The sequence below is a fragment of the Hemiscyllium ocellatum genome, chromosome 47 (assembly GCF_020745735.1).
Source record: "Hemiscyllium ocellatum isolate sHemOce1 chromosome 47, sHemOce1.pat.X.cur, whole genome shotgun sequence".
NCBI lineage: Eukaryota > Metazoa > Chordata > Chondrichthyes > Orectolobiformes > Hemiscylliidae > Hemiscyllium > Hemiscyllium ocellatum.
The window spans coordinates 16,656,705-16,677,707 of NC_083447.1; the positions used below are offsets into that span (position 1 = coordinate 16,656,705).

The window sequence follows — 21,003 nt, forward strand, 5'->3', positions numbered from 1 at the left end:
GGAGAAGGGAGTTTTGAAACCGCGATCAACCAGAACATTAAATGACTTCAAATATGTGACAAACATTGAGGTGTTTTTTCCTTAGATCTCTTGGCTTAGAAAGGCTATTTTAAGAATGATGACTCTACTTCAAACGGCTTCTAAAATGCAACCAGTAGGAACAGGTGTTTTGTTCTTTGGCTGTGTGAGAAATAGCTAAGAAAAAGCCAATCAAATCAGCAGTTATTTCTAGCAGCATGAACAGTCACCAAGCACATCATGATACAGCTAACAGGATATCAAAGAGTTGATTACAGCAGGTACAATCAAAACTTGCCTTATTTGATTGTGTGCCCATGTTATTTTGATCTATTTATCCTATTTAACTTGATCAGGGATGTTATTACACATCTCTGGAGTAGGTGAGTCTTGAACCCAGCTGCCTTTGACCCAGGGGCAGGGACATTACCACTGTGTCACAAGAAGGTCCCCAATCTTATTTTGAGAGAGACTAATCAGTAGGAGTCAAGTGGATACACCTTTGTTGCAAGAAGTATTTGTTTTAGAAACATTTGCAAAGGTAGTGAAAAGTCAGTGTTTGGGGCAATTTGTCCGCCATGAATGTGGTATTATTTTTGTTTTTGAATTTGTTTCAATAACTCACTATTCAACTCACAGTTGGAAATGTAATCTCAAATATGACTTTTTGAACATCAGAAAACAGTTTCTTTCTCGAGATAATTCTGCAACGTTTTTGTACCTGGATTCTGATTGCTTTCCATAGGTATGTCAGGAATAAAAGAATGACGAGAGTTAAATTAGGGCCAATCAAGGATAATAGTGGGAAGTTGTATGTGGAGTCAGAGGAGATAGGGGAAGCACTAAATAAATATTTTTCGACATTGTTCACTATAGAAAATGAAAATGTTGGTGAGGAAGATACAGAGATACTTGCTTCTAGACTAGAAGAGATTGAGGTTCACAAGGAAGAGGTATTAGAAATACTGCAGAGTGTGAAAATAGACAAGTCCCCTGGGCTGGATGGGATCTATCCTAGGATTCTCTGGGAAGCAAGGGAAGAGATTGCTGAGCCTTTGGCATTGATCTTCAAATCATCATTGTCTGCAGGAATAGTGCCTGAGGACTGGAGGATAGCAAATGTGGTTCACTTGTTCAAAAAGGATAGTAGAGACAACCCTGGTAATTACAGACCAGTAAGTCTCACTTAAGTTGTTGGTAAAGTGTTGGAAAAGGTTATAAGAGATAGGATTTATAACCATCTAGAAAAAAATAATCTGATCAGGGACAGTCAGCACGGTTTTATGAAGGGTAGGTCGTACCTAATGAATCTTATTGAGTTTTTTGACAAGGTGACCAAACAGGTAGATGAGGGTAAAACCGGTTGATGTGATGTATGTGGATTTCAGCAAGGCGTTCGATAAGGTTTCCCACAAAATGCTATTATACAAAATGTGGAGGAATGGGATTGTGGGAGACATAGCAGTTTTGATCAGTAATTGGCTTGCTGAAAGAAAACAGATGGTTGTAGTTGATGGAATATGTTCATCTTGGTGTCCAGTTACTAGCGGCATACCACAAGAGTCGGTGTTGGGTCCACTGCTGTTTGTCATTTTTATAAATGACCTGGATGAGGGCGTAGAAGGATGGGTTAGTAAATTTTCAGATGACACTAAGATCATTGGAGTTGTGGATAGTGACGAAGGATGTAGTAGGTTGCAGAGAGACATAGATAGGATGCAGAGCTGGGCTGAGAGGTGGCAAATGGAGTTTAATGTAGACAAGTGTGAGGTGATACACTTTGGACGGAGTAATCGGAATGCAAAGTACTTGGCTAATGGTAAGATTCTTGGGAGTGCAGATGAGCAGAGAGACCTCGTTGTCCATGTATACAGATCCCTGAAAGTTGCCATCCAGATTGACAGGGTTGTTAAGAAGGCATACAGTGTTTTGGCCTTTATTAATAGAGTGATTGAGTTCCAGAACCAGGAGGTTATGCTGCAGCTGTACAAAGCTTTTGAAGTATTGTGTACAGTTGGCCACACTTGGAGTATTGTGTACAGTTCTGGTCACTGCATTATAAGAAGGATGTGGAAGCTTTGGAAAGGGTGCAGAGGAGATTTAGATTAGACTTAGAGTGTGGAAACAGGCCCTTCGGCCCAACAAGTCCACACCGACCCGCTGAAGTGCAACCCACCCATACCCCTACATTTACCCCTTACCTAACACTATGGGCAATTTAGCTTGGCCAATTCACCTGACCCGCACATCTTTGTGACTGTGGGAGGAAACCGGAGCACCCGGAGGAAACCCACGCAGACACGGGGAGAACGTGCAAACTCCACACAGTCAGTCGCCTGAGTCGGGAATTGAACCCGGGTCTACAGGCACTGTGAGGCAGCAGTGCTAACCACTGTGCCACCGTGCCGCCCACAACTGGGATGTTGCCTGGTATGGAAGGAATGTCTTACAAGGAAAGGCTGAGGGCCTTGAGGTTGTTCTCGTTAGAGAGAAGAAGGTTGAGAGGTGACTTAATAGAGACATACAAGATAATCAGAGGGTTAGATAGCGTGGACAGAGAGAGTCTTTTTCCAAGTATGGGGACGGCAAACACGAGGGGACACAACTTTAAAGTGAGGGGAGATAGATATTAGACAGATGTCAGAGGTAGTCTCTTTACTCAGAGAATAGTAAGGGTATGGAATGCTTTGCCTGCAATGGTAGTAGATTCGCCAAGTTTAAGTGCATTTAAGTCATCATTGGACAGGCATATGGACATACATGGAATAGTGTAGGTGGGATGGGCTTCAGATTAGTATGACAGGGCGGCACAACATTGAGGGCCGAAGGGCCTGTACTGCACTGTAATGTTCTATGCTCTGAGGAAAGGTCAGTCAACGTGAAATATTAACTCTGATTTCTCTCCACAAATGCTACCAGACCTGCTAAGATTTTTTCCAGCAATTTCTACTTTTGTTTCTGATTGGGATATCTTTAAGTCAGGAAAGATTAGAACTAAGTGTGTTCAGTCATGAAGTTTAGTGCCTACACTTTTCTGGATCTGAGACCTCCTAATCGGATTCAAAGACAACAGATATCAGCCTATAAGATGGAGTACTAAAGGATAAAGAGTGAAGCACACGTGTATCTCCTGTTGGTACCAAAATTTGCATTAACTTCTTATAGATGTTACAGGATTCCAATTTGCATTTGCTGATGAGCCCTCAACTGATTTTTTTTATGGGTAATTGAGCTACTTAATTCAAGGCCCTCCCAAAAAGCTAGAGACCCCAATGTGAGAAGGACTAGATTGTAGAGTTGCCATTACCATTGTGTGACTGCTCCTATTCTTTTCTAATGAAGGTCAATCTATATAAGCTGGATTTTCAAAATGTGATTAGGGACCAGACAAATGGATGAATTTTCAGTCTTGACTGCACACTGAACTTCATCACTTTTTAAAACTGAAATCAGGCAGGGAGTGAGTTTGTTGTTGCGATAAGGTTACAGCTGTAAGCAAAGCGCCAGCTGCAAATGAGGTAGCAGCTACAGAGCCAACGCCATCGATGGTGATGAAAGTGCCCACACAATCTAAATGCAGGTGAAGGGCTTGAGCCTATGCTGGTTGGCTTGTGAAAATTCAGTCTTGCACAATTTCAAACTAACTGGCCAATGTCCCTGCAATGTGTTTGTGTGCACAAGAATAAAAACTAAAAGTAGTATTGTCCACTGCTTTAACAAGCTCATTAATGAGCTTAATTAGATTAGATTAGACTTACAGTGTGGAAACAGGCCCTTCGGCCCAACAAGTCCACACCGAACCGCCGAAGCGAAACCCACCCATACCCCTACATTACCCCTTACCTAACACTACGGGCAATTTAGCATGGCCAATTCACCTGACCCGCACATCTTTGGACTGTGGGAGGAAACCGGAGCACCCGGAGGAAACCCACGCAGACACGGGGAGAACGTGCAAACTCCACACAGTCAGTCGCCTGAGTCGGGAATTGAACCCGGGTCTTCAGGCGCTGTGAGGCAGCAGTGCTAACCACTGTGCCACCGTGCCGCCCATTAATGTGTTGTTAATTGGCAGCAAATAGGTTTCCAATTTCCTCCCTCCCTAATGGTCATTTTGAAAATTTCAAACTGTCCCAAAGGTATTGAGATTCCAGCATGACCTTCAGGATCACAACTTTGAAATCATGTAACACCAGGTCTTGATGCCCAGTACTTTTGAAGTTGTGCCCCTATATGTGTTAATAACTATTTATTAAATTAATTCACTTGCTTTATTAGTACCGTTAAAAAGCTCTTTATTTGTATATTATAATTTGCAGATTTTATGTCAGTTACATATTAAAGCTGGTCCCCCATGTTGGATCAAAATCTCAAATATTGTTAGCCTGTTTAAGGTAGAAATAGTCTTAAAACACATACTTCAATCTATGAATATCATCAAATTGCTCTAGCCTTTAATATGTTCTTGTAAATCATTTCGTAATTGTATCGGTTGTGCCAATGTTCAATCTCTATAGAACAGCTCAGCCCATTCCAGCATCATGTAGCTCGACAAATATTTTCTCTTTAGATGATAATCCAATTCCTTTTAAGTTAATTTATCTAGAAGAAAATATTTAATCTAATATTTGGAAGAAAAATGTTGGAATGGTAGTCTGATGTATTTCTTAGGTATTAATTATTTGATTCTTTCTTCAACTTTTTTATCCAAAGGATACTTGACTGGTGGACATGTACTGCGGCTTTTTCACGGTCACATGGATGAATGTCTCACTGTAGCAGCATTTGATCAAGGTGAAGAGCAGCGCAGGTCAGTTTATCCACTCAATAATTTCACCTCCTGAAATGATTTTATTTCAACTGCAAAGCATCTGTGTTTTTAAGAGCGATAAAAGTATCCTTAATGTTCAGATTAACAAATAACATTTAGTAAAATGAACCAATTGGTATGAATTGGGCCGAACAACTCAGGAAGGCAGCAAGTTACTCCCAGGTTTTTGCTTAGCTGGCCTTTTTGAGTTGGGATAGTAATGGGGCACAACAGTTGATCAGTTACTCCAGGCTAAGGGATGAAAACATTGGTTTTAACTTCAGTATCTAATTAATATTCAGTGGTTTGGTGGAAACTTATAGGAGGAGTTTTAATCAGAAAAAACACAGGCTGTTTGGGGGAGAGTTGCTCAAGTTTTTAAAATTAGAATTCTCACTCAGACCCATTTCCAACCTTCTGATTCGCAGTTTTATTTTACTAATCTATGCCAAGAAAGAGAGTTAGGACACCATAGGAAGGCTGTGAACCTTTTTGTTTCCACTTTATTCCTTCCCTACTCAAATCTGCCGGTGCAGATCACCATCCATCTTCCCATCAGTATGGGAGCTGAACCTGTCAATCAAGATGGTTTTGTGGTATGGAGTGTGGTGAGGGAAGAAACAATTACCAGTCTGATGGTGTCATATTCATGGGTCCACGATGTGCAGAGGAATCCTGATGTCTGGGTTACCCATGCTGTTCTGACATCCTCCCTCTCCCATTCCAGCAGGAGAGGGCATGTCAAAATCTATGTTTACTTAGTGTAACACTCCAAACAAAATAAATGCTAGATTCTATAAAATGAAGTACAGAAAAGATTGGAAGTACCTAGCAGTGATGAAAGATTGTTCTAGATTGGGTATGGGGAACCTTTTTACATTGGATAGCTTTATTTTATTTAACTGAGATCCTATTAGGTTGCATGCTGAGAATTTACATGTAGAACAGGATGTCATATTTTTGTCAACGTATTTACTAATTTTAATTAAAGCCTGCTAATATATGAGGACTTTAAACAAATTAAAATTCAGCAAAAACACATTTATTTGTTTGCAAAGTTGACAATAGAGCTAATAATAAGTGAAAAACAACCATTTAATGACTTTTTTTTGTGATTGCTTATTACACAAAAGGAATTAGATATCTGGTTCCAACATCGTTGAATGTAACTTTAATTGGTCCTCCAGGTTAACATCTGTCATCTAAGATCCCAAGTGTGTTTTAATTTGTGTCACATATGAAAATGTTGATTCGCAACAGTAGGTTGTACCAAAACAGGACTGCATTCTTTGAGCATGTTGGTGGAGATGTGGGTATTCAACAGCATCTTTTCATATTTCAATGGGATCCTTCTTAGCCTCAAATAGAAACTTCAGAATATTATCTTCTAAGACCTCAATCAATTTCATCTTGAAGTCATCAGGTGCTTTGGAGGCATCAAGCAAGTGCGATTGAAAAGCTAGTTTCAGTGTGAGATCATGTTTCTCAAAATCTGCAGGCCTTTCATTGTCATCTTTAATCAGGGAGTCCAGAACAACTGTGTATTCTTTCACGTTGCGTTTCCTTAATGTTTTGTATCCTGTTCATTAATTATCTTTGCCAGTTCAGGAGGGTGTTCAGCTGAAAGTTCCGATTGGGTAAGGAGAACTTCAAAAAAGTCAGCTTCTTCTGAAATGCTTGAAGTTTTAGCTACGTATCATATATAGATTTACTTTTACCTTGACGTTATATTACACAAAAATGCAACATTTCTGAAGAAATCCTCTTTTGACAATTCACATGGTTCATTCAGTTCCTCAAAAAATCTTATGATTGTTTTCACAAAGATAGAAGTTTTACAAGTATTTGTCATTGTGACGACCAGCGTATTTTAGAATGATATGGCAGATCCACACTGAACGTTTCATCATCAAGCTGAGGCATGTTGCGAAATTGGCGATACACTGATGCATTTGCTCGAATGTAGTTTACAATACCTATAACTTTCTTTTAATGTCTCACTCAAAATAGTAGATTTGGCACAGAAATTCTGTTGAAGCAAAAGACAATGAAAGGAAATCAAAATATATGGATCTGGCAATTCTTTTTGTAGTAACACAACAAATCCTTCATCATGGAAGGAGCACCGTCTGTGCATACACCTACTAAATGATATTAACTCAGTTTCCCTTCACAGCATTTTTCTTTGAAGATGGTGAAAATGTCAATTTCACATGTCCTTGCGGTAAGGGTACCCAAAGCCATTAACTCCTTGTGGCAATGAAAATCCACAGTTATAACACGAATGAAAAATAACACCTGCGCTGAGTCAGCAATGTCAATGGATTCATCCAAGGCAATCGAATAATACATGCCTTCACTTTGGCATATCGTATGAAGATGCATTGAGGGCTAATTCATGTTGCTGATCAGTTATGGTCCTTCTTGAAAGAAATAGTTGTTTGTACTTATTAAACTTATTTGAATCGAAACATCCTACAACTTCAACAATGCATTCTTTTATGATTTACACATCGCTAAATGGCTTACCTCTTCTCCCAAGTATGTATGCTACTTTATTAGTTGCTTCAGTGATGTCACTCCCTTGTCCTGACATCAATTTAAACACTTGCTACTGCTTTTGATCTTTCATTTTCTTAAGTGCAGACTTTTGGGATTCTCCTTCCAGTTGGTGTATATGTGGTCCTTATGAGTTGCAGAATACTGATATGCATTGTATTTCTTCACTGTTGCAGTTATGGCGTCGCAGAGCAAACACGTCACTTTATCTTTCACTGCAACTGCGTAATGCTGCAATTCCCATTTTCATTGATTACACTGTTCACTTGCTTTAATTTTATTTCTCAGTTTTTGACATGACTGGGTTGAGTAAAATTTTTAAAAATGGTTCACAGATTTTAAAAAGGCGGATTTAGTATTTGTGGACAACTAGGCAGAAGGCCATTACTAGTTCCTCAAAAGGCTGCAAGTTCCCCACTCCTATTCTAGTTTATTTGAGTTTCTGTTCTAGCTTGATTTATGGTCCACATGTTAAAAAAAGTTTACTTGCACCTGTAGTACTGTATCCCAGCATAATGCTGCCAAGTTGAAGATGGAAAATGACATGGAAGAAATAAACTTTTTTTTCTTGAATTTATTTTGGAATGCTCTACTTGTATTTGTTGTACTTTAGAAAATTGCTTTGCCATTTGTTGTGAGTTGTTGTTTATGATGTAGCAGCAATATCTTTTGACAACAGAACTTCTAGCATGACCAAAATTAACATTCCACGTGGATTGCCTCCAGTTTCTCAGATACAGAACATTATGACCTGCTCTTAAAGTGCAGGGGTGGTCTCCTACCTTTGGGTCAGGAATTTTGGGTTTATGTCTCACCTGTGGCAGATGTGTGTCATCACCAGCGCTCCCACTAACTTGATTTTCTTCTACGCAGATCTCTGAGGCCCATGAGTAAAACTGCACAGCTCAGAGAAAGCATAGGTTATAAAATATCTGAACAGGTTGATTAAACTACTTAGGACATTATAAAATGCTATTGGTGATTATGAGAATGGGAAAAAAAATTAAAATGCCTAATCTGGCAGCCTCTATCTTATTAACTGACAGTCTCCTCATATTTATTAAACTCAGCTGTTACAGATATTACCTTTTGGAACTGAAACAAATGACTTGTCATAGAGTCAGTGTCATTGAGTCGTACAGCCCAGAAACAGATCATTCAGTCTAACTCATCCATGCTGACCTGATATCCTAAATTAATCTAGTCTTGTTTGCCAAGCATCTGGCCCATATTACCTCCAAACCCTTCCTATTCATCTACCCATCCAGATGCCTTTTAAATGTTGTTATTGTACTAGCCTCTACCACTTCCTCCGGCAGTATGTTCCAAACACACAGTACCCTCAGCATGAAAATATTGCCCCTTAGGTCCCTTTTAAATCTTTCCCCTCTCACCTTAAACCTATGCCTTCTAGATTTGGACTCCTCCATCCTGGAGAAAAGACCTTGGCTATTCACTCTATCCATGCCTCTCATGATTTTATAAACCTCCATAAAGTCAGCCCTCCCCCTCCGATGCTCAAGAACAAAGAACAGCCTGTTCAGCCTCTCCCTATAGCACAGAGCCTCCAACTCTGGCAACATCCTTGTAAATCTTTTCTGAACCCTTTCAAATTTAATGACATCCTTCCTATAGCAGAGAGACCAGAAATGCATGCAGTATTCCAAAAGTGTTCTAATCAATATGCTGTACAACCACAACATGACCTCCCAACTTCTGTACTCAATGCCCTGACCAATAAAGGCAAGCACATAAATAATTTGAGCACTCTCAGCGGAAATTTGATTTCACTGCCGATATGAGACTTACTCAATGGCAGGCAGCATTCATTCCACCTGTTGTCAATGGTAGTTACCATGGCCTAAGACTAGGTTAATCAGTTCAATCTTTGCGATGGATGTTAATGTGCACTGTTCTAAAGAATTTTTTTTTGCTGTTCGGATAATCCCACAATTATTACAACACCAACGATACTATTCCCCTGCTTTAAGGAAAAATGTTGCATTAAAATTCAGACTATTGCTTATTCGCTGCCAATGTATCTGAAAATATCGCTTTCCTAAGCATGGGACATGCATGTTCTCAAGTGGTTTAAAAACAAATTGAAAATATATATTTTATTGTTTTACTTTCTCTTTCTTTGCTCTACTGCAGCAGATAAATTGGGAAGGTAATCTTTGTAGACTTTTAAATTGTCACAAAGTATTTGGAATTGCTTAAGTGTGTGATATCCTCATGTTAGATTTCCTTTCCACCTGCTAAAGTAACATGTCAGTGCTCAATGTTTCCAGTATTAATGGGGGAATTGAGGAAATTGCAGACACAAATTCGGATGATTGATGAAATAGTTCATGAGGATATTTGAAAAGGGTCACTTTTTTCCCCTTTCACATTAGAAATTGGAATTGAAAGTTGGACATAGCTATACACTATACCTTGGGAGTATCAAGTGGGATTGCATGTTGTACGCTTTAGATACACAAAATTATGTTGCTTTTTGGAACAGTGAGGTGGGTGCTTTGAGACAGACCATCACCAAGAATGTTGGAGTGAAAGAAAACCTGTCTAGCAACAGTTTTTTGGATCTGCTCTGAATGTTGTGGTTCACAGACCTGTAAGACAGTGTATCCAGAGATATTTAGAAGCCTGCAAATAAGAATCATCTCTTCCTCTTTCTCTGAGTGGAAAAAGACAAAATAAACCTAGTGACTTGAAGAATTCCAATACACGAAAAGACATAGGGTCACACCATTGGTTATTGAATTGAAGATCGACCATTGCTCTGTGGACAACCATGTATTATCATTATTTAAAATCAAAAGAACTATGGGGATCAGCTCATTCTATTTATATGGTCTGAATTTTGATCCCCAGAATTGGCTTTACCTCTATATTTTTTGACCCATGTTTGTGTCAAACTTTTTTTGTTCCTTATTTGTACAATCATACAATTCTTTCAGTGCAGAAGGAGGCCATTCAGCCTATCGAGTGTGCACTGACTGTCTGAAATGCACCCTACCTGACCCGTGGCTTTAAGGGCAGGAAAAACCAGTAATTGCTTATAACATTCAGAGTCGCAAGCCAATTTAGGGAATATGGAGAATTACTTCAGCATGAGACTCACATTTCTAGCTTTGTTGTGAATTACTTCAAAAACATTCTGATCAGTGTACAGTGTTAATTGTTTAGAGAAAACAATCCATCAACTACTTCCAAGTGTTCACCAAGTTTGGAGCAACAAAGACCCAGTGGACTCCAGTTTTGATTTCACATCCAGTTTAGATCAAACACAAGTAATGCAAATATTGATACCCTTAATTAGAAGACAGATAACAGGTGGGAACATATCCCTTATTGACTGAAGGAAGCTATAGTTGATGCCATGTCCACGCTGTAAGTTAAAGACAGCAGTCTTATCCCAATTCCCTCTAAAATTCTGTGAAATATCACTGATCCCATTATGAGTGAGATCCAGAACAGCCGTGGTTTCACTTTTGCCTTCTTTTTGAAAGAGGACCTCAGACAGCTTTGGCTGATTGATATGGACAACAGTAGACTGCATCGTTATCGAGGGAATAGCGGGATACAGACTATGTGCAGGAAGATGGGATTAGTTTAGAATGGCATCATGGTCGGTGCAGACATGTTGCCCAAAAGGCATGTGCCTGTGCTATATTGTTTTATGTTCTATCGCAGTGCCAGCTGCTGAGTGGGTTCACACAAGCATGGAAACTGTGTGGTGATGGGAGAGTACAAGTGAAGATAATGGAGTCCTCTGTTCGCTGGTTCATGACAAGGACATAGAGGTGAAGCAACTCATCCTTCCCATCAATGTCAAGTGTTGGTAGCAGTTCATGACCAAACAGAAAGCCAACTAGAATAATGATGATTGCTATGACCAGAGAAAGGTATTACTAGCCAGGGAAGCTATTGATCACTACTGCTGAAATTGAGAGGTGTACTGAGGCAAAAACAGGGAAGTGATTTCACCCCAGCATATAGGGTTGTTGAGACTTCTAGCTGTACTTGCCATGGATTTTACACTCAGTAATTTGAGTATTAACAAGACTGAACACACTCTCTGTACTCACTAATGTCTTCACAAAGTTTACAAGGGTATTTGCACCTGAGACCAAAGGCCTTAACTCTAGCAAGGGCATTAGTATGTGATTTGTTTGCCTGTTTTGGTGTTCCATGTTGGATTCACACTGGGCATGCAACTTTGAGAGCAAGATCCTACAGGATTTTGGCAATGTCTGTGATATTGCCAAGAACCATGTCACCCCTTATCATCCACAAGGAAATGGGCAGTACGAAGGATTCACCCATACTCTACGTGACTGTCTGGTCACCTTGCCTCCCGAGAGTGAGCAAAAGTAGCTTGAGTACCTTTTGCAGGTAGCTTATGCTAAGAATTCACCCCACACTCATCCACCAGCTTATCTCAACACTGTCTCTTCTTTAAACAAGATATACTCCTTCCCATGGACCATCTCATTGAGCTCATCACACCACTTCACTAAACCAGGCATTCAAGCTGACATTCAAGAGGACTGAGGTGAAAATCATCAAACGATCACAAAGCTGACAGGGCTGACCTTCTGATCAGCATAGGAATATTCTTCCAAAATTTGGAATATCAGGAATTAGAACATTTAAGTGACTGAATACAGGTTACCTTATCTATGTTGGACCATTAGCTAGATGCAAGGCAATCTCAGAAAATGATTCAAAGGGAAGTTGCTTGAGTCCAAGAGTCTGGTGGATGATGTACAGGCAAGCGGCTCTCTCAGAATCCATGCAGAACCTGACGTTTTGGTGCACGTTGGCATGAGTGAATGGAACAAGGTAGTGATGAGGAATTCAGTAGTTACTTGGGTGCTGTGAATTGGAAGGGTGCATCCAGTGCTGGGGAAGCTTACTCCCACACCGGGAAATAACATAGGGATATCCTGCCGGGAGGCAGTATTTGAAATAACACTTAAATTATATTCCCTACAGTGTGGAAGCAGGCCATTTGGCCCAACAAGTGCAGACCGACCCTCCGAAGAGTAACATCCAGATCCATTTCCCTCTGAGTGATGTGCCTAACACTATGGGCAATTTAGCATTGCCAATTCGCCCTAACCTGCACATCTTTGGATTGTGGGAGAAAACAGGAGCACCCGGAGGAAACCCACATAGACACGGAGAGAATGTGCAAACTCCGCACAGATGTCACCTGAGGCTGGAATCAAACCCGGGTCCCTGGCGCTGTGAGGCTGCAGTGCTAACCACTGAGCCACTGTGCCGCCCCCACTGTTGCTGATCATACAGCTTTTGGAGACCTGACCAACCTGGACCCGAATGTGATCCTGCAGAGAACTTGTATCGTTAGGAACGTACCAGTACTGATAAGGGCTGAGTAGGTCATCTTGAGAAAGTGCTTGAATTTACCCCAATCACTGCCATTTGTCTGGATTGATGACTAAAGAAGAAGAGCTGCCACACATATTCGAGTAATCATAGTGCAATTGCACCTGCTAATCTCACAACTGTTTTGTAAACAGTCATTAGGTGCTTACACAAAGTCGCAAGGACGGCAAGTCTCAAGCAGCCATGTGTATTATCCAACCTTCAGCAGCAAGTGACGGTGTTGAGGGAGGCCATTGAGTAGGAAAGCTGGGATAATAGCAGGTTGCAATAGAATTACGTTTGTTGTCATGTGTACTTAAGAAATACAGAAGCACAATGAAAAGTTTACAAACTCTCCATTCCGGACGCCATCTTAGGTACAAAGGTACTTAGGTATAAAATTTTAGGTACAAAGTAGAAAAATAAAGGAATAAGTTAAAAGTTAAACATTACAGTTCTTAGTATAAAGTAAAAAAAAATTATAGTTCTTCTTTAGCCATGGGCCTGCAGATGCTTCATGCTGGGTTTCTCCACGAGGGCTTCATCTCCCCACATGGGCTCAGTCTCCTCAGCGCTATGCTTGATCTCTTCCCGGTGCTGGGCTGAATCCCTCCCCTGTGCTGGTATGCACTTCTATGTGACACCAACTGCTACAGCCCAGTCCAGCTTGTCAGACACCTTGCTGCCGACCGCATCTGATCTCACCACTCACCACAGATCGCCTTGCGCCAGCTGCTTCATGCTAAAGACCCACTTTGGCCCTTATCATCATTGCCTCCACAACCAAGATCTCTCCAATGTGCCGATTAGTTGACACAGTTGAATGGACCTTCTCTGGAGAGTGTCTTCAAGGAAGGAGGTAGAAGGATCAGACAGTAAAGGATTTCTTCAACAAGATGTAAACTACAAGTGTATTCCATGTAAATATGGTGTCTTCCATGTTTAGCATTACTTTCTGTTCATGTTTGTAATAACCTGATGCCAATGGAATAAAGAATTCCTGTTTCATAATGTTTGGGCATTCCAAGTATTAGATCTCATGTTCTATCCACCCTTGTGATTGTTTATGGAATAGTGGGGCTGCATTATCAGTACACTCTCCCCAATTGAGTTATGAGAACATTTAATCTTATAGCTTCTATATAAGTCTAAGGGAGATTTTTAGCGATAACATCATTTGAGATAGAAATCAAGAGGCTCAGGCAGGAATGCAAATCCAACAAAGCAATTTGTGAAATTTTAAATTTAATTAATTAATAAAAATTTGGAATAAAAATCTATCTCAAATATTGACCATGAAACTAATGACATTAGTTCACTAATCCCCTTTTTCAGTCTGGCCCATCTGTGTCTTCAAATCCGTAGCATCACAGTCAACATTTTCCTCTGAAATGGCCTATTAAGGCGCTCTGTTCAAGGATAATTGGGGAATGAGCAAGAAATGCTAGCCTTACCAGTGACACACACATCCCATGAAAGTTATTTTTAAAAAGTATGACATTTTTTTTGTCTGCTGCCCAAAAGAAAACTATTTCTTTCTGGACAGATGCAGTATTCTGTATAGACATTGCAACATTTTTGATCCGTATTTTGCTTCTGTTTTCAGTGAAAATAAAATTAAGGTTGTATTTCCAAAAATGGAGAAGTAGTATCATAATGGAAATGTTATTGGATAAGTGACCCAGACCTCCAGACTAATGTTCTGAGGTTGAGTTCAAATCCTACTATGGCAAATAGCAACATTTTAATTCAATATAAATTTGGAACAAATAAAAACTAACCTAATGGCAACCACTGTTGATTGTTGTAAAAATCTGTCTGGTTCACTAATATCCTTTTACAGAGTCATAGAGTCCTACGGCATGGAGGCAGACCCTTTGGTCCAGACTGGTCCATGCCGACCAAAACGTCCATCCATGGTAGCCCCATTTTCCTGCACTTTCCCCATATCCTTCTCAACTTTTCCTATCTGTGTATTTTCAGGAAGGGAATCTGCTGTCTGTACCAGATCCAGCCTACATATGACTCCAGACCCACCGCAATGTGGTTGACTTATAATTGACCTCTGCACAAAATGGGGATGAGCAGTAAATGCTAGCACAAGTAGCAGTGCCAGTATCCCATGAACAAATAAATAAATTAGCAATCAAAGGAAAGATACTAGAAAAATCAAATGCATTGAAATATGTTGAAGCAAAGAAGTAATTCTCATAATTATCTGAATTTGATTGTCATTAGATCAGCAAGACAACAAAATAGTTACCTTTTGAAATTCATGTTGGTCATAATACTTTTCAAGTTCTGTGAATAAATATCCTTTTCATGCCCTGCAGATTAGTTCATTATGAAGGTGGTGCAGTGTGCAGCCATGCAAGATCCTTGTGGAGATTGGAGCCATTACGCATCAGGTAAAGAGATTAGACTGGATCACAGAAATGTAGGTTCCACATCATTTCCCGGGGTGGGGGTGGCGGAAAAGAAACCTAAACTAGTTAAAGTGTGTATAATTAGAGAGTTAGGAAAGAGTAGAGATGTAGAGGTGTAAAGCAGAACTGTACGACTTAAATGATCTTTTCTTGAAGCTTTTCAAGTTTAATTTTACCGATTCTAGAGGATATGTTATCTGAATTAGTCTGGAAATTGTTTTACAATTTTGAAATCTATAGCTAATAAACTCACATAGTGGCAGTGTCAAAGTTCATTTGAGACAGTAGTACATGTTGCACTTAATGCTAGCAATGTGTTAACTGCTTCATACCATTTGACCAATGCGACCATTGAGCCAATTATTGAAGTAGAGTTGGTTAGCTCAGTTGGCTGGATGGCTGTTTTGTGAGGCAGAGTGACATGAACATTGCTTGTTCAATTCCACACTAGCTGAGGTCACCATGAATGTTCTGCCTTCTCAGACCTGCCCCTCACTTGAGGGGTGATGACCCACCAGTGATCTCTCTCTAGTAAGAGAGCACCCCTATGGTTCTCTGGATGTATGGTGACTGCTAGTAGTAGCAGAGGAAAACTCCATTAACTACAGATTGTTTCATTGGTGCACGTCATTTGCTTTCCTAAATGTGAATTAAAATGCAAATAAATGTGATTGAAATCCCTGTTCTTAAAATAGAAATCCAGGTTTGTGACAAGTATATGCACTTACTAGGATCACACTTAAGTATCTAATACTGTTGAATTAACATCCTTGTTAGTAATCAAGTGACAACACACTTATCCCTGGTCATAAATCTGTGACTCTTTTACCGGTATCATATGACATCTGTAACTTAATTAATTGTTAGCACAAGTATTTTTTCTACTTGGTACATTCTATTATTATTGTTACCTAGTACTTGGGAATCAAACAATCCTCATGTCACAATGTATTTTTGAAAGTATAGCATAAAATGCAATACTATATGGAAAATCTACATGAATTGTATATGTTGTTTGCTTCAAGACGCTGTAAAAGAGGTGTTAGTTGTCTTCTGCTTTCTGAAGAATTGATCTTTTACTCAACAGTTGGAGTGGTGGACACATGAAATGGGGTCAGCCTTTCCGCATTCGGCATGTTACGACAGGCAAATACTTGGGTCTGGATGAGGAGAAAGGACTTTTACTTTTTGATCAAGACAAATCAAACACCAAAATCACCTCATTTTGCTTCCGTATCTCAAAGGTGTGTGAAAATTTGGGGGGTGGGAGAGTGTCGGATGTAAGTTGTTTTCAAAATTCTAACTTATTGCAAGCTTACTGCACGGACAGAAAATTGTCATGGCATTTGCTAATTTAATGGAATAGCATTAAGGACCTGGCTCGCGTCATCCACCTGCGGTCTGCCAGCTAGATTGTTAATAAGGATTGGAACTTCTTGCTTACATAATTGAGTATAACAAAAAAAAATCAAGCCATTAGAGTTAGGAAGGGGGAGAAAAATCAAGTCATCAATGCTGCTCCTCACTGTGATCAATTGAACAAGGTTTATATCAAATGTGTGATGATCAAAGATAATCAAGCTTGAAATAGATCTTTGAGGTAGATGAAAGATGTCCAGCTGCTCCAATATGAAACCAACTCCTTTTTAGCACTGCACACTTCTCCTTTTTACCTTGCTCACATTTCAGACTTGTTCTGTCACTTTTTAACTCAGCCTTGCATAACTCCACAACATTCCACTTTTTTTTTCTATGTTGCTGCATGTGGCATTCTCTGAGTAGCTCTTCAGTTCCACCTAAGTGTTGTGGCCGAGAGTCTTAGCCCACTCTTGCATATTTTTGATGGATTGTTAATGAATAGGCCAGGAATTGCAAATGAATATAGAGTTCCTTCACCTTTTTTTTTGATTAGCAGGTCATTGTACAAATGGGCATAGTGATGTGTGGGAGAATGCACTCTAATGCAATTTAAAGTATGAATTATATACCTTCCTTTTATCATTCAATCTTCTGTCTTCATTTTCTCTACTCTGCCGAAACTGAGGGGTTAAAGGTTGGGAGGAAATAAATACAATAACTATATCACTACAGAAAAAGTTCTAGGAAAACTAATGGGGTTAAAGGCTGTTCAGTCCTTGGATCTAACGAGTTGTCTCTCAGGACATTAAAGGAAGTAGCTATCGAGATAGTAGAAGCATTGATAATAATAATCCAAGAATCCTTAGATTCTGGGAAAGGCACAGTGGATTGGAAAATTGCCAATATAACACCTTTCTTCAGAAAAAGGATACGAGACATCGATAACTATAGGCCAGTTAACCTAACGTGTTTTTGGGAAAATGTATTATAAAGGATGTAATTGCAGAGCATTTAGAAACACATAATGTAATAAACAGGATCAGCATGATTTAATGTAGGAGAAATCATGCTTGGCAAATCTCATACAGTTCTTTGAGGAGGTAACAAGCAGGGTGGATCAAGAAGAACCAATAGATGTAATATGTTTGGACTTCCAAAAGGCATTTAATAAAGAACCACACATAAGGCTACTTAATAAGATCGGAGCCTAGGGTGCTTGAGGTAATAGATTAGCATGAAATGAGCATTGAGTATCTTATAGAAGACAGAGTTAGGATAAAGGAATCATTTTCAGATGTCAGTCTGTAGCTAATGGAGTGCCAGAGGGATCAGAAGTAAAAACAGAAATTTCTGGGAAAACTGAGCTGGTCTGGCAGCATCTGCGGAGAGACCAGTGACCCTTCTTCAGAGTAGACCTGAAATATTAACTCCGCTTTCTCTTCCCAGATGCTACCAAACCTGTTTAGTTTTCCCAGCAATTTCTGTTTTTGTTTCTGATTTCCAGCATTTGCAGTTTTAGGTTGTTTTTTCGAGGTGGATCAGTGCTGGAGTCACAATTATTTATTCTATTTATTACTGATTTGGGTGAGGGAAGTGAGCTTACTATCACCAAGTTTGCAGCAGTCCCAAGGAAAGGTGTAAATACTAGTAGTGAGGATAGTACAGGGAGTCTAGACAGGTTAAATGAGTGGGCAAACACTTGGCAGATAGAACTTAATGTGAGAAAATGTGAGGTTATGAACTTTGGCTGGAATAATAGAAGGGCTGGATATTGTTCAACTGGGAAATGACTGCAGAAAGCTGCAGCACCAAGGGATTTGGGGGTCATGATGCATGAATGAATACTTAGCTGTTACTAGGGCAGGTAAATGGAACAATAGTTTTTTATTTCAAAGGGAATGGAGTATAAAAATAGGGACATCAAGACACTAGTCAGACCACAGCTGGAACACTGAACATTCGTGTGCTCCTTATCTAAGGAAATATATACTGCTGTTGGAGCAGTCCAGAGAAAGTTGACTAGGCTGACACTACATATGGAGGGATTTCCTTATGACATGAAGTTGTGTCGGTTGGAGGCGAAACATATAAGATTCTTGGAGGGCTTGACAGGATAGGCGTGGAGAGAAAACATTCTTCCTCTACTTTCTCCCATTAGATGCTGCCAAATCTACAGGGTTTCTCCAGCAATTTCAGTTTTTATTTCAGATCTCTAGCATCTGGAGTTCTTTGTTTTATTTTAGATGAAGAGAGGTTGTTTCCCCTGGTGGGAGAGTTTAGGACCAGGTGCATCATCTCCACATAAGGAGTCGTCTATAAAAATGGAGATGCACAACCTTTTTTTCTGAGGGTGGTGAATCTGTGGAATTCTTTACCACCCAGAGCAGTTGGGGTTGGTTTGTTGTATATTCAGGGTTGACACTGAAAGATTCCTAATCATTAAGCATCAAGTTTCATGGGGTAAGTCAGGAAAGTGGAGTTGAAAATTATCAGATCAGCCATGATTCCACTAAATGGCAGAACAGACTAGATGGACTGAATGGACTACATCTGTTCCTACATCTTACGGTCTAACTTCTAAGTGATTTCTAGAAATATCTGTGAATGGTTTAATGCTTCCTCTGATAGGTCACTCATTCAGGTTGAATAATGTGTAAGAAGTTGTTTTCTCACAGTTAAAAATCACACAACATCAGGTTATAGTCCAACAGATTTATTTGGAAGCACTAGCCTTTGGAGAGCTGCTCCTTCATCAGGTGGTTGTGGAGTATAAGATCCACAGCAATTCACAGCAATTAGCTATAAATTCTGTCTCTTATAAGCTGTGCTGTGTGATTTTTAACTTTGTACACCCCAGTCCCACACCGGCATCTCTAAATCATTGTTTTCTCACCATCTGAATGTTGTCCTTCTGGTTGAACGTTACCTTCTTAAAGCCAGATATCATGATTCTCGCTACTGTCTTCATTCTTAGCTTTACATTTATACAGAGCTTAATATATTTATGCACGATGCTACTTCTGCCTCTGTTTAAATGCAGTAACAATACACTGACACTTTTCATCAAAATTGTACATAAAGGTGTTTTCATTCTGCCTGCAAAAGCCATTGTCAGGAACAAAAGTAAAAGGTGAGAGGGGAAAGATTTATGAAGGACCTGAGGGGCAACTACTTCGTGCAGAGAGTAATGTGTATATGGAATGGATGCCAAAGAAAGTGGCTGAGGCAGGTACAATAACAACATTTAAAAAACATTTGAATAAGTACATCGATGGGAAGGGTTTAGAGGAATATGATCCACTTGGAACTAGCTGAGTGGGCATGATGGTCAGCTTAGATTAGTTTGGGCTGAAGGGCCTATTTCCAATTTGTACTGCTGTATGACCAAAAGAATATTTGATCATCTTTTTCCGAGTTGACACCAATACATAAATTACAATATATATCATAAATTGGGACTGAACACAAACTTTGTGCTTTCTTAGGATAAAATTGACGTTGCTCATAAAAGGGATATAGAAGGCATGGGAATTCCTGAGATCAAGTACGGTGAGTCGATGTGCTTTGTCCAACATGTGAACAGCGGACTTTGGCTGACGTACGCTGCGGCTGATACCAAAACAGTCCGTTTGGGACCCTTGAAGAGGAAAGTAAGTAATGCTTTTGTCAGTTGACAATTAGAGCTGAAATAAGATTATAGTTTCAAGAATATATAACAAAACTCCAAACTCCATTCCACAGCTTCTGACTCCATCCCGCTCCCTGGTGACAGTCTTGAGATTTAAGCTATGTTTTGCAACATTGATTCCAGCTCAGATAAGCTGTTGACGTCTCAATCATACCATGACTAAGACCTCCGATTTAATCCTCTGTGATGTCACCCGATTTTGCCTCCTTCTCACCCTGTCTGTTGTTGACCCCTCATTTTTGCCATTGTTACTTCTCGACTTGACTGTTCCAAAGCATTCCTGTCTGGTCTTCCATCTTAAAACCCTCGACCACTTCCATCTAGAAGGAACAGCTTTTGCTCATATATCATTGCTCTACTTTGTTTCATAATGTACCCATGAAGCATCATTTTGTTCTGTGACAAGTAGTGTATAAATAGAATTTAGTTTTTAACCAGAAATTATTTCTGTATCACAGAATGTGGACAGGCTCTTGGATGTTTTGGTTTTAATAAGATGAGTTGTTTGCTCACCATTGACATACTGCCTCAGTTGTGCTTTTCTTCAACCCAGTTTTGCTAGCAGTCACCTGTCTGGGAGCAACTTCAACAATTCTACGAATTTTACTCCCCAAGTAATATATATATAATACATTGTGTATTTATAAATATACTGACCTTACATTTTCATATCCAAAGCAACCGTATGCATGTCTGCCTATTTAAGTAGCAAATAGTTAGATCAGCATGAATATGTGAACATATCAAAT

General features: G+C 39.7%; 1 protein-coding gene across 9 annotated transcripts in view; it reads left to right on the forward strand.

The window, feature by feature from the left end:
* The window catches only part of LOC132836584 (ryanodine receptor 1-like), a 402,705-nt gene that overhangs the window by 100,664 nt on the left and 281,038 nt on the right, over positions 1-21,003 (forward strand). For all 9 annotated transcript variants that reach the window (XM_060855950.1, XM_060855954.1, XM_060855953.1 and 6 more), the window contains exons 8-11: positions 4,732-4,828; positions 15,115-15,189; positions 16,295-16,451; positions 20,052-20,216. In XM_060855950.1, the coding sequence (XP_060711933.1) occupies positions 4,732-4,828; positions 15,115-15,189; positions 16,295-16,451; positions 20,052-20,216 (494 nt within the window). The remainder of the gene's footprint in view (positions 1-4,731; positions 4,829-15,114; positions 15,190-16,294; positions 16,452-20,051; positions 20,217-21,003) is intronic.